The following is a 14,388-nucleotide window of genomic DNA, read 5'->3' as shown; positions in this document are numbered from 1 at the left end:
GTTGTTACCTGTCTCTGTGTTTGTGTTCTGCACCAGATAGGTCTGTATCGGTTTTGCACGTTTGTTATTTTGTAAGTTGTTTGTAGTGTTCACTTGTTCTTATAATTAAACATGTTGAGCACTGGCTACGCTGCATTTTGGTCCTCTCCTTCACCCCAGGAAGAAAACCTTTACAGAACCACCCACCAAACCAGGACCAAGCAGCGTAGCAACGGGGAGCAGCAGCGGCCCAGTACACAGGACTACTGGACACAGGAGGAATGGTCTTGGGAGATCATGGACGGAAAAGGACCCTGGGGAAGGGTTGGAGAGAATCGCCGCTCTCGGGAGGTGAAGGAGGCAGCCACAGCCCAGGAGCGGTGGATTGAGGAGGCAGCACGTAAGAGAGGCTGGAAGCCCGAGAGGCTCACCCAAAAATGTCTTGGGGGGGAGGCTAAAGGGGAGTGTGGCGAAGCCGGGTTGGATACCTGAGCCAACTCCCCGGGCTTGCCGTGGAGTGAGAGAGCGTCGTACTGGTCAGACACCGTGTTATGCGGTAAAGCGCACGGTGTCCCCAGTACGCGTGCTTAGCCCAGTGCGGGCTATTCCACCTTGCCGCACTGGGAGGGCTAGGTTGGGCATCGAGCCGAGTGCCATGAAGCCGGCCCAACGTATCTGGTCTCCAGTACGTCTCCTCGGGCCGGCGTACATGGCACCAGCCTTACAGGTGGTGTCCCCGGTTCGCCTGCATAGCCCAGTGCGGGCTATTCCACCTCGCCGCACTGGCAGGGCTACGGGGACCATTCAACCTGGTAAGGTTGGGGAGGCTCGGTGCTCAAGAGCACGTGTCCTCCTTCACGGTCCGGTATATCCGGCGCCACCTTCCCACCCCAGCTCAGTACCACCAGTGCCTACACCACGCACCAGGCTTCCAGTGCATCTCCAGAGCCCTGTTCCTCCTCCACGCACTCTCCCTATGGTGCGTGTCTCCAGCCCAGTGCCTCCAGTTCCGGCACCACGCACCAAGCCTCCTGTGCGTCTCCAGAGCCCTGTACGCACTGTTCCTTCTCCCCGCACTCGCCCTGAGGTGCGTGCCCTCAGCCCGGTACCTCCAGTTCCGGTACCACGCACCAGGCCTACAGTGCGTCTCAGCCGGCCAGAGTCTGCCGTCTGCCCAGCGGCGCCTGAACTGCCCGTCTGCCCAGCGGCGCCTGAACTGCCCGTCTGCCCAGCGGCGCCTGAACTGCCCGTCTGCCCAGCGGCGCCTGAACTGCCCGTCTGCCCAGCGGCGCCTGAACTGCCCGTCTGCCCAGCGGCGTCTGAACTGCCCGTCTGCCCTACGCCGTCTGAACTGTCCGTCTGCCATGAGCCTGCAAAGCCGCCCGTCTGCCATGAGCCTGCAAAGCCGCCCGTCTGCCATGAGCCTACAGAGCCGTCCGCCAGACAGGAGCCGCTAGAGCCGTCCGCCAGACAGGAGCCGCTAGAGCCGTCCGCCAGACCGGATCAGCCAGAGCCTTCCGCCAGACCGGATCAGCCAGAGCCTTCCGCCAGACCGGATCAGCCAGAGCCTTCCGCCAGACCGGATCAGCCAGAGCCTTCCGCCAGACCGGATCAGCCAGAGCCTTCCGCCAGACCGGATCAGCCAGAGCCTTCCGCCAGACCGGATCAGCCAGAGCCTTCCGCCAGACCGGATCAGCCAGAGCCTTCCGCCAGACCGGATCAGCCAGAGCCTTCCCTCAGCCCGGACCTGCCAGAGTCCCTCAGCCCGGACCTGCCAGAGTCCCTCAGCCCGGACCTGCCAGAGTCCCTCAGCCCGGACCTGCCAGAGTCCCTCAGCCCGGACCTGCCAGAGTCCCTCAGCCCGGACCTGCCAGAGTCCCTCAGCCCGGACCTGCCAGAGTCCCTCAGCCAGGACCTGCCAGAGTCCCTCAGCCAGGACCTGCCAGAGTCCCTCAGCCAGGACCTGCCAGAGTCCCTCAGCCAGGACCTGCCAGAGTTCCTCAGCCAGGACCTGCCGCCCCTTATCCCGGTGCTGCCCCTTATCCCGGTGCTGCCCCTTATCCCGGTGCTGCCCCTTATCCCGGTGCTGCCCCTTATCCCGGTGCTGCCCCTTCATTTAGGTGGTTTTAGTTGGAGGGTGGTCATTGGGAGGGGGATACAGAAGCGGGGAGTGACTATGGTGGTGTGGGGACAGCGTCCGGAGCCTGAGCCACCACCGTGGTCAGATGCCCACCCAGACCCTCCCCTGGACTTTGTGCTGGTGCGCCCGGCGTTCGCACCTTGAGGGGGGGGTTCTGTCACGTTCCTGACCTGTTTTCTGTTGTTTTGTATGTGTGTGATGGTCAGGGCGTGAGTTTTGGGTGGGCATTCTATGTTGTGTGTTTCTATGTTGGTTTAGGGTTGCCTGGTATGGCTCTTAATTAGAGGCAGGTGTTTTGCGTTCCTCTAATTAAGAGTCATATTTAGGTAGGTTGTTTCACTGTGTTCGTTGTGGGTGGTTGTTACCTGTCTCTGTGTTTGTGTTCTGCACCAGATAGGTCTGTATCGGTTTTGCACGTTTGTTATTTTGTAAGTTGTTTGTAGTGTTCACTTGTTCTTATAATTAAACATGTTGAGCACTGGCTACGCTGCATTTTGGTCCTCTCCTTCACCCCAGGAAGAAAACCTTTACATATAATTTATAAAACACTCCTTCAGATTAACTATAATTTATAAAACACTCCTTCAGATTAACTATAATTTATAAAACACTCCTTCAGATTAACTATAATTTATAAAACACTCCTTCAGATTAACTATAATTTATAAAACACTCCTTCAGATTAACTATAATTTATAAAACACTCCTTCAGATTAACTATAATTTATAAAACACTCCTTCAGATTAACTATAATTTATAAAACACTCCTTCAGATTAACTATAATTTATAAAACACTCCTTCAGATTAACTATAATTTATAAAACACTCCTTCAGATTAACTATAATTTATAAAACACTCCTTCAGATTAACTATAATTTATCAAATACTCCTTCATATTAACTATAATTTATCAAACACTCCTTCAGATTAACTATAATGTATCAAATACTCCTTCAGATTAACTATAATTTATCAAATACTCCTTCAGATTAACTATAATTTATAAAACACTCCTTCAGATTAACTATAATTTATAAAACACTCCTTCAGATTAACTATAATTTATAAAACACTCCTTCAGATTAACTATAATTTATAAAACACTCCTTCAGATTAACTATAATTTATCAAATACTCCTTCATATTAACTATAATTTATCAAACACTCCTTCAGATTAACTATAATTTATCAAATACTCCTTCAGATTAACTATAATTTATCAAATACTCCTTCAGATTAACTATAATTTATAAAACACTCCTTCAGATTAACTATAATTTATAAAACACTCCTTCAGATTAACTATAATTTATAAAACACTCCTTCATATTAACTATAATTTATAAAACACTCCTTCATATTAACTATAATTTATAAAACACTCCTTCAGATTAACTATAATTTATCAAATACTCCTTCAGATTAACTATAATTGATTGGTGAGGAAGGAGCCACCTAAACCATCCAAATGTATTGGCACGGGTATCCCTGGCAGTGTATGGGCACGGGTATCCCTGGCAGTGTATGGGCACGGGTATCCCTGGCAGTGTATGGGCACGGGTATCCCTGGCAGTGTATGGGCACGGGTATCCCTGGCAGTGTATGGGCACGGGTATCCCTGGCAGTGTATGGGCACGGGTATCCCTGGCAGTGTATGGGCACGGGTATCCCTGGCAGTGTATGGGCACGGGTATCCCTGGCAGTGTATGGGCACGGGTATCCCTGGCAGTGCCAGCGATAAAAAAGCTGCTCCAGGATCCCCTCTGATTGCAGATGAAAAACTACCAGGCACAAAGAGCCGATGCACTTTTGCCACGGCGGTACTAAAATGTATGTCATTTTCTCCCGTGAAATGCAGACAAAAGATGTTATCAGCCTGGGGGCTCACAAAGGTGCGGAGCGCTGTGAGACTAATGATTCTCATCTCATCAGAGTGTCATGCCAAGTTAGAAGAGACCAACGCAGAGAAAAAAAAAACAGCCAACAATAAAAGACTCCATTACCGGGATTCTGCTTGTTAAAATTAGGTGCTTTTTATTTTAATTAGCCTGACATTGTCGACGACGGCTCATGCATAATTCAAATATTGGGTGGTTTTGTTATTCCTGAAACTTTTACGATGGCCAATTTGCCCCTGGCTTGATTTGTTCCTATCCATCTACACCTACAGGTCTGTTGTGTTGTTGTGTCTGTTGTGTCTGTGTGTCTGTGTGAGTCACCGTCGAATGTCACTCAAAGTCTCTTTGAGTTGAAGAATACCTAAAGATGGGCATTCATTGAGGTATTTATGAAAACGGGAGTGAAACATTGACTAACCCGACCAATGGGGAGGCTGGTACTCAGGTCAGAGACAGATGGCAATAACAACTCTCTCTGGTCATTACACAAGGCCTTGTCATTTCATCTGCCATGGGCCTCATTTGCATAATTGACTTGCTTCTTAGAAGAATAGAGTGACACTGTCCTCTTTTCGCCCGTGGCGCCCTGACCACTGCGGCAGAGGGGGAGATAGACAGAGCGAGAGAGAGATGAAGTGAGTGAGCGAGTGAGAGAAAGAGTGATTGAGAGTCGGGGAAAGTCAGAAACGACTGCCATGAAAGGCAGAGGTAGGTTAATGGACAACAGTGAATCGGTGGCAGAGGAGGCTGCTGAGGGGAGGACGGCTCATAATAATGGCTGGAACAGAGTGAATGGAATGACATCAAACCATGTGTTTGATATATTTGATACCATTCCACTAATTCCACTCCAGCCATTACCACGAGTCCGTCCTCCCCAATTAAAGTGTCACCAACCTCCTGTGATCAGTGAGGGGAGGGGGGTAGAGATGGATGTAGGGAGGGACAGAGAGAGAGGGCATTAATATTCCCTCATTCTCAGGCCCACTAGGTGGGAGGAAGATTTATTTCAGTCTGAAGACATGCCTGGTCTTCTCCATTGTTTTGGCACTTCAGACCCAATTTGAGGGAAACAATTGTTCTCATCTGAGGCGGGCTAAAGGAGAAATATTCCCTCTTTCTTCCATTCTTTCTCTCTGTGCCTTTACATTATGCCATTATGCTTCGGAAACCATCACTACCACACCATCTTCATCAAAAACAAAGAAGGGAAAGGAGACAAGAAGCAACAGTCACCACAACTAGTAGTTGTCCGAATGCATCTCTGTAGCCATCCAACTCTGAGGAACAAGAACACCTATTTCATGTATCGGTCAGGCTATAAGCCATGTTGTTACACCAAAACAGGAAACCAGCAGACACAAACAAACACAAAAAGCACCCCGGATGCATCACACACACACACACACAAGCGCACACACACTCACTCACTGATTTAAGGCTGCAGTATCCACATCTCTTTATTCTCTCTCAAAGGGCAGAGCACAGAGGGAACACTCAGACACACAAGGTACAGTATTCTGCTATTACAGTCCTACTGTGTAGTTAAGAGTGACGGAGAAGGGATGATTATCTCTGTGTGACAACTACAGGAGATGTAATGATGTGAGCTTTAGAGGACTGGGTATGAGGACACAGCACAGACCTAAGGCAGAGCTCTGTCTCTCTCAGAAAAATATATAGGCAAGACACTCATTTGACATTACAAAAACAGAGTGTGACGACAGGCATGGGGATGGACGAGGTGCGATGTAAAACTGAACTGTCACCGGGTACTAGAATGGTGATATACCCTCTTTCGACGACCCCCCCCGCGCCTCCCCACCTGCGTCGCACAGCTCCGTGAGTCAGCGCACGCACACACACACACACAACGGTCATTCCGTTTCCATGGCGACTGCGCAAGCTGAGGGCAGAATCTACGGTGTTTAGGCAGCACTGATGCAGGAGGAATTTCAATGATGGGAGGGTGGGTAGGACAGAGTGGAAATATAAGCTCTTTCCTCTAAAATACATTCCATATCGAAGGAAAACTTCATATTGGATTAGAGTTGGAGAATAGAGATTTCATTTGACTGAAAATCGAGAGCTTGGGAATGACTATAAGGTTCTATCTACAAAAAGATGATTCTGAGATAATTGGCTTTAAAGTTCCCGAACCCTCATTGGGTTGAATGGTGTCAGCAATTTTTATCTTGTATTCTTTTGAATTTAACATAAATTGGGGGTATTTAGAGTACTATAAATGTTATAAAAGAAGGCTATGACAATAACTTCATTTAAACAAAAATGCAGATAGAACCTTATAGTCCCAAGCTCTCGAAATGTCAGAAGTTTTGTTTTTTTAAAACAGAAAGACAAAATGATTAGCAACAAAAAAGTGGATTATAAATGGCATGCAGATATAAGAGCTAAGTTAGCATTTAGAGTGAGGTCAAGGCTTTCTAAATGTTCACTTGATTGTTGTCTCTGAAACGTTCAAGTGAAAATGATAACTGAGAGAGGGGAGTCATAATTAGTGCTATGTTGGGACTGGAGAGTGAGTGTCTAAAGTAAAAACATTGGTTCTTGTGGCGCTGTTAGTCCAACCCATTTAACTCATGGCTTAATGAAGCGTGTTAGCTGGAGGGAAAGTTAATGATTGTCAACAAAGAAAGATGATCATGAAAATGGAATACTGTACCTTAAGCATTCATTTCCCATTTTGTAGTTTTAATCCCCATTTGGCCCGGCCCAAAATCTTACTTTAGCTCAAGCCCAATGCCCATGGAATGCACAGAGAGTGTGATTTCACCATTTTAACAACGTTTTTATTGAAATAAAATTGGATTTAGTCGTAAAAAAAAACGTGAACAAAATTTCTCCCAGGGTACAATATTTTTACAAACAAAGAAATGGATAAAACAAAAACAGAAGCAAAATGAAAATGTCTCGTCAAAATGGGGATAACTGCAGCTTTAAACACAGCTGAACACAAGCAACATGGAACACTGAACTGCAATGCCTCCTGGGTACTCTAGTGTAGCAAACATTATGACGCTCACTTGAAGCATGACAATAACAGTACTACCTCCTGTATTCAAATGTGTGTGTGTGTGTGTGTTTGTGTGTGTAATTTGATTGTTAGAGAATTTTGTTGGTGAATGCAGGCATCACTAACAAGGACAACTGAGTGGCTCAGTTACTCACAGAAAATGAATGTTCTCCATTTGAGTACAAATCACACACAGGACATGTTGCAATCAGAACAAACACATGATGAGTAAAACAAAAAATACAACAACAGCAAACATAGTTTGTTATTCACATATGTACAACTTGCATATTACTACATCATACGATTGTCTCCAAATCATTTTAAAGAGGCCATACGAACAAAGCAATCTTGTTTTTTTGGTATACTCTCCAACAGATACTACTGCAAAATGCAATCGACCTCGGTCTCCTGTTCTTTCTTTTCAGAGCCTCTCATTTCACAGTGGATGTGACATTATTCACAGCTTGCCGGGGCCTCAAGTCCATTACTCATAAAGGTGCCATACCACACTACTTATGAGCATGAATTTAACCACCCCACATATGTACGTTAAATAAAGCAAGGCACTCTCTGTGTACAGGCGAGCGGGGCTGGAATTACCTGCCATTAATCTGTGCAAACAATTGACTTAAGCCCCAGTAAATGAAGAGTCCTTTTTCAATGGCCTGACAGGATGTGCAGTGACAGGCATCAAAATAACACAAGGTGTCTGAAAGGACCTTCCCTTGTCATTAAGTGTGCTTTTCTTTTTTATATGTATTCTTTGCTTCCCTTCCCCCTCTCCCTTCTTTCCCCTTGGCTATCTACCCTTTGGTGAAAGGTTTTAATTATTTTGAAGTGAAAACATTAAAAAAGTGCAGTTAGGCCAAGATTGTACTCTCCATTGGTAGCCAACAGACAATAAAAATGTCTGAGGAATTCACCAGCACTTTGTCACACTCAAATGAACAAACTCAGTGTGAAAGGAAATAGAATCCTGCCATAAAGAGGGACTTTAAAACCAAATTATTTCTCTAAACACATTAAAATATACGGAATGACTCTGTGTGGGGCAGTGTAGGTGCCCAACCAAAGATATGCCTCCTGTAAAATAAAAACAACACAAAAACATAAGCTCCTTCATTTAAAAAACATAAGCTCCTTCATTTAAACCCCCTCAAAAGGTTGAGATAAAATTAAATATTTCCTTCTTAGCGTGAAAGTGTAGTGAGTCCATTTTAAGGTGAGGATTTTTTTAAATGACAAACATAAACATAACAAAAAATAAAAATAAAAATGAGAGATGAAAAGGCAAGCCTGCCCTGATTTGGGAAAGGTAGTGGCGTGATCGCGGTGAGAGAATGAGTGATCAGTGCAGCTTTGGTAGCAAATCTCTGTGATTCAGTCCCATTTCTACCAAACCTCGTCGGTCCACATAATGTTCCTGTTGTACACTGCTGTGGGGAAGTAGTCGCCTACCTGTTTGTTGCTGTATTTCGGCGGGTTTGCCTTGTAGCTGTAATCCGAATATTGATCGGAGCCTGTAGAGTTGTTGTCACCTGTGCCCACAAAGGTGTTGGTGGCGGGCAGGTCCTGAACGGCTTGGTGCTTCTTGGAGGCAGAGGGGGACTGGGGCTGCAGCTGGATGGAGGGCAGTGGGGAGTTGGAGCGGTAGTGTCTGCCCAGGTCGGGGCTGCCCGGGGGGTAGTTGAGGGGCAGGTGGATCCGGGGACTGTCATTGACACTATCGTTTATGAGGTTGAAGTTGAGGCCCTTCTGGAGGCTGGCCTCTTCGTCCTCCTCCAGTGGCTTGGTGGGCTTGGGCACCTTGCCCTTCTTGCTCTTTTTGCCCTTGCCATTCTTGGGCCCTGCTTTGGGGGCGTACAGGTCCTTGCTCTCCTTCTTGCCCGCCTGGTAGCCGCTCTTGGTGTCCTTCTGCATGCGATGGCGGATCACCACCACCACCACGATGACCAGGATGACCCCGGCGATGCCCGCTAGGCTGCCGTACAGGATGTTGCTGCGCTGGGCCAGCGCGTAGTTGGGGTCCCCGGCAATGTCTCTGTCCAGAGGAGTGTAGAGGCTGTGACCCACCAGAGACTCGATCAGGGTGATGTTGCCCATGGTCTCGTTGACGAAGATGTGGACCAGGGCGGTGGTGTGGCGTGGTGGCTTGCCTTTGTCGCTCACCTTCACCACCAGACGGTGGAGCCCGTTGTGCTTGCGGGTGAACTCCTGGGCCAGGGTGATCTCCCCATTGTTGGGCGAGATGTGAAACAGTCCGTAGGGGTTCCCGCCAGTAATGCTGAAGACCAGCTCGGCGTTGGGTCCAGTGTCGATGTCTTCGGCCTCCACCACTTCCACGCGTGTCTCGGGGGTCGTGAGAGGTGGGAGGTACTTGTAAGAGGAGTTGGAGGGCTTGGTGACATAGGGGGAGTTATCGTTCTCATCCAAGACGTTGATGGTCACACCCACGTAGGAGGACCTGGGAGGGTCACCGGCATCCACAGCCTTGAGGCGGAAAGTGTATGTGCTCTCCTTCTCACGGTCAAAGGATATGCTGGAGAGGATAGTGCCTGTTCCATTCTGGATGACAAACTTGCCATTGTCGGGCTCCACCGAGAGTTGCACCCTGGCGTTCTCGCCCTTATCTGCGTCGATGACCGTCACCATGCCAACAGGGCTGAGCGGAGGCATGTTCTCCAAGACGGAGAAGCTGTAGCCGCTCAACATGAACTTGGGGTCGTTGTCATTACGGTCCAGCACCTTGACCACCACCGTGGCCGTCCCCCTCAGGCTAGGCGAGCCCTTATCGGCCGCCGCCACGTGGAACTCGTACTGCTCCCTGTGCTCACGGTCCAGCGTATTTCTCACGTGCACCTCTCCCGTTTTGGGGTCGATCTCAAAGAGCCCCTTAGTGGCCGAGTCCATGATGATGCTGTAGGTCAGCTCTGCGTTGGACCCGCTGTCCGCGTCCGTGGCCACCACATCCAGGACCTTATCACCTGGCTGATTCTCCTCTGCAAAGTCCACCTCAAACAGGGTGGGGGAGAAGACAGGGGCATTGTCATTCATGTCGGTGACTTGCACCTTCAGGGAGTTTGTGCTGGACAGTGCAGGGTTACCGGAGTCCACCGCTACTATTTCAATCCTGTAGTCCTTGATGCGCTCGTAGTCTAGCAGGGTCGTGGTCTGCAGGAAGTATTTCCTCTTGCGGTCGTTGGCTGACTCGCTGGCGGGCCGCAGCTGGAAGGGGACGTCCCCGGCCACCACACAGGTGACCACAGCATTCTCCCCTTCATCTCGATCCGACACCTGCACCAGGGCTACAGGCGTGCCGATGGGCATGTCCTCTGAGATGTTGGCCACGCCGTCGTGGTGGGTGACCAGGCCGATGCCACGGATCTCAATGGCGGGTGCGTTATCGTTCTGGTCCTTGACGTTGATGGTCACCAGGACTTTGGAGTTCTTGGAGTTGGGGCCACGGTCCTTGGCCACCACAAAGAACTTGAGGAAGCTCTCCTCCTCGCGGTCCACCAGCCCCTTGACGTAGATGATCCCTGTGGAGCGGTCAATGCGTAGCAACCTCTGGACGGCATCGGAGGCCTGGTGCAGGCTATAGTCGATCTCCCCGTTGGTACCCATGTCAGCGTCGTTGGCTTTCACCTGGACACACACACACATAAAAGATTAGCCTTTAGCTTCTGCAACCTACCGTTTACAAAACCACCAAACAATTGTATTCCCCGTAATTTATGTAAATGCCTCTAAATTCACTCCTAGATTGTATCAAAGCCTTGATTCTCCTCATAGCTCAAGTTCATGCTCTGTGTCATGCATAATGGACTATCAAAACTAAGCATGCGCAGCCCCACATAAACATCTAGTGATTGTCACATGGGTCATTGGCAGCTAATGGGGAAATGACTGAGAGTGTTAATGTTCCTCCCATTATCAAAAGGCCCTTGTTCCTACAGGGGCCAATAGGAGGAGATAGAGTGACAGAGATTGGTGGCAACGGATTGACTTGGCCCTGCCTCTGTACTCCTTGACAAAACAAGAAACTTCCCATAAGCTTCTGAGAACAGCCTTCCATTAATACATTAGGAAACAAGCCATCTCCGTAATCTACACATGGGGCAATATCAACTCAGTGAGTTTGGTTATAAGGATCCTAATATATTTTATCCCATTATAGGCCCATGATTACACAGTATAAATAGAGGTGTCTGTGAGTTGATCTGGTGTAAATGGACTGGGAAAATGAGCGAGGTATCATTTAGAATGGAGGTAAACTGTCGGACCCAACCTTACAGTGTCACTTTGACACCTTACCACCTGACACACCAAGATCCATTTCTGTCATCTTTCTAACATTACTCATCCTTAAACACACCTTGCAAAACGCCGTATCACTTACCCCATATGATAGTCAAATAGAATGCCCCGGCCCTCCCAATACCGAGCCATGCATGACTTAATGTGACTCAGACATCAGATTATCCATGGGGTTTATTGGTATTAATGCTCTATGTGACTCATTTCATTTCATCCTCCACAGAAACCCCAGAATGCATTTCACTTAACAGGCATTTGGAGAATTCCTTTGAGAAAGCAGAAATGCTTGATTGACACGTCTGACCTGTTTAAGTCGTCAAATGAGACTATTTTTCCACCCTTGCCGTTCATTGCCGTTCATTTGCCACTGCTCCCTTAGCAAGATCATGAAGGGAGAAAATACTATTTGAAAACATCTTGAACGCATGGACTAATTGTTGACTGAGAGATTAACAGTATTTATACACATTTTATGCATGGACACTTCCTCTCAAACTGCTCCTGGAACCCGGCCAACTGTAGGGCTCGCCTTATCGGCTGTGTCGCACTGCAATCCAATATGCCATTCTCAGAACCTGTCAATAATTCACTAGTGTTTTGTAAAACCGGTGGTTAAAGCGACAGTGGGAAGAGGAAGAAAAATCCATTTGCTGAGGAGAAAATGATTTGGTTCCATCGTTTCCTAAACCTTAACCCTGTTGTTTTGTATCGGTGCCCAGGCCCCATGGGAAATAGGGGGCCTAATGTAATGAGGGTGCTTGTCAAGTGGAGTTTGAGGGCTCTTTGGATCTTAGTGTTAGCTAGTTCACCAGTTCCTTTCACTGTCTCTTCACCAGATATAAATTGTGAAGTATAAATATGGTGTGGGGAGTTGAATAGCTGAACCACAAAGTCTGAGTTTAAAGATTCACTTAGTTACTCTAAGTGAATCTACTTCATTGCGCTTTTGACTGAAACAAATGGCCCCACAGCATGAAACTGCAGTTATTTTCATGTGTGAAATGCTCTGAGAGGGAGAGAGATATAACCTTTGTGACTGAGTCTATGAGTGTATCTCTATCTAACTGTAAGTCACTCTGGATAAAAGTGTCTGCTAAATGACTCAAATGTAAAAAAAAATTAAAAAAATATTAAAAGAAATGTAAAGTATTTAGAGTCTCTGTATGTACTGTAGGTATCTCTGTGTGTTTAGTACCTGCAAGACTGAGTGTCCCACAGGGCTGTTCTCAGCCAGCTCAGCCTCATAGTGGCTCCTCTCAAACTTGGGTGCGTTGTCGTTCTGGTCGGTGACGGTCACCCTCAGCAGGGCGCTGCTGGCTCGCGGTGGTGTGCCCCCGTCCACCACACGGATGTTGAGATCGTACGAGTCTTTCTGCTCGCGGTCCAGGTTGCCCATGACGATGAGCTGTGGCTGCTTCTCGTCTGTGTCCTCGGCCACCTGCAGGCTGAAGAGCTGGTCGGCGTCAGGCCCGGCGCTAAGCGAGTACTCGGCCACGCCGTTGTGGCCCGAGTCCTTGTCGCTGGCCATGGGGATGGAGAAGAGTGCCCCGATGTGTGTGTTCTCTGGGATGGACAGCATGAGGATGGGCGAGGTGAACTGGGGTGTGTTGTCATTGACGTCCTGCACCTCGATGCGACCCTCGATCAGCCGCGGTCCCTGGCCCTGCTTCAGGTCCGTGATAGACACCTCGAACTCCAGGAAGCACTTGTCGCCCTCGAGCAGGTTGCGGCAGTCCCGCAGTGTCTCACGGTCGATGGGGACCTCTGTGGTGTAAATGTCTCCCGTCTTGCCGTCCACGCGCAGGAAAGGGGTGCCCACCTCCAGCTTGTACAGGTGGCCTGAGTCGGGCAGGCCCTCGTCCGATGCCAGGCTGCCAATCAACGTGTTGGGCGGCTGCTCCTCGAGCATCCGGTAGAGAATGTCAGTGGGATCGGCACCACAGCGAACCAGAAGCACGGCGGCCAACACCAGCGTGGCATCCCACCTCAGCGCCATCACTCCGCTTGACTGGCACAGCATCGGTCTGCAAGAAAGAAAATGACAAAGACAAACCAACATGATTAGAAATGGCCTCACTCATCTTCTAGAAAGGTCCGGCCAACTTTTAAAGACACTTGGGTAACTCTTCGGGATTTATGACAGATCTCGTTTCAATTTATTGCAATTTTTTTTGCACGAGACACTTAATGTGTCTGAAACAATTACTTGAGTGAGACGTCTGTTTCGCGAGAGTTCGAGCCATGTCCAATCCATAAAACGGACTCAACCTTGTATCTCTGCCAGGTACTTCAATGACATATGCAGCAGTAGACTAAGGGGACGGATAAGGATTCCACTGCCATTGTTGCCTACCTCCTCCTGCTAATTCTGGACATTGACAACATTAGGTGTTCTTCAGCTATTCCAAGGCTACCAAACATTGCGTACAGCTCACTAATTTGGACTTTGAAACTGAATATGCCACTAAAAGGCAGCAACTAGAAAATCATATGTGGTGCCAAATCCCAGGGGTTTTGTTTTTCACCGCCGATGATATCACAACGAAAAGCAACCCAATCAAGGCCTAATTGAACACACGGTAATTTACACACAAAGCAACTCTCCTTTTGATTCTTAACCTCTTTCCTCCTTTATTAATTACCTCTCTGTTTCAGCACATTGCTTTGATCCCCATTTCCCCACTTCCCTGTCCTCCCCTGGCTCTAATTCACTTCACTGTATATGTTCTCTGCGTGTGGAGAGTCTCATGCTCGCTGCAACCGGGGAAAGGAGACAGGTCTGCGGGGGTTAATCTGTGGAGTTTTTCACATCCTTGTTTTTGAAAGGATGCCTTCTAATCACCCCCCCAGTCCCCATCCTTCTCCTCAGATGATCTGCAGGGTCTAACATGCTGAATAAAGAAAGCAAGATTGATTTGCCTTCTCTTCCTCCTCATCTTCCTCATCCTCCTCTTTGTATATATAGGTTCCTGTGTGTGTGTGTGTGTGTGTGTGTGTGTGTGTGTGTGTGTGT

General features: G+C 48.2%; 1 protein-coding gene across 3 annotated transcripts in view; it reads right to left on the bottom strand.

Moving 5' to 3' along the window:
* Nucleotides 1–14,388, bottom strand: part of LOC139574644 (protocadherin-1-like) — a 403,011-nt gene that overhangs the window by 376,290 nt on the left and 12,333 nt on the right. For all 3 annotated transcript variants that reach the window (XM_071399399.1, XM_071399402.1, XM_071399401.1), the window contains exons 2-3: nt 12,571–13,399; nt 8,517–10,703 (exon numbers count right to left, since the gene is read on the bottom strand). In XM_071399399.1, coding sequence (XP_071255500.1) covers nt 8,517–10,703; nt 12,571–13,395 — 3,012 coding nt within the window. In that variant the 5' untranslated portion in view covers nt 13,396–13,399. The remainder of the gene's footprint in view (nt 1–8,516; nt 10,704–12,570; nt 13,400–14,388) is intronic.

The sequence above is a fragment of the Salvelinus alpinus genome, chromosome 4, assembly GCF_045679555.1.
Source record: "Salvelinus alpinus chromosome 4, SLU_Salpinus.1, whole genome shotgun sequence".
Classification (NCBI taxonomy): Eukaryota; Metazoa; Chordata; class Actinopteri; order Salmoniformes; family Salmonidae; genus Salvelinus; species Salvelinus alpinus.
This window is presented reverse-complemented; position numbering and strand designations above follow the sequence as displayed.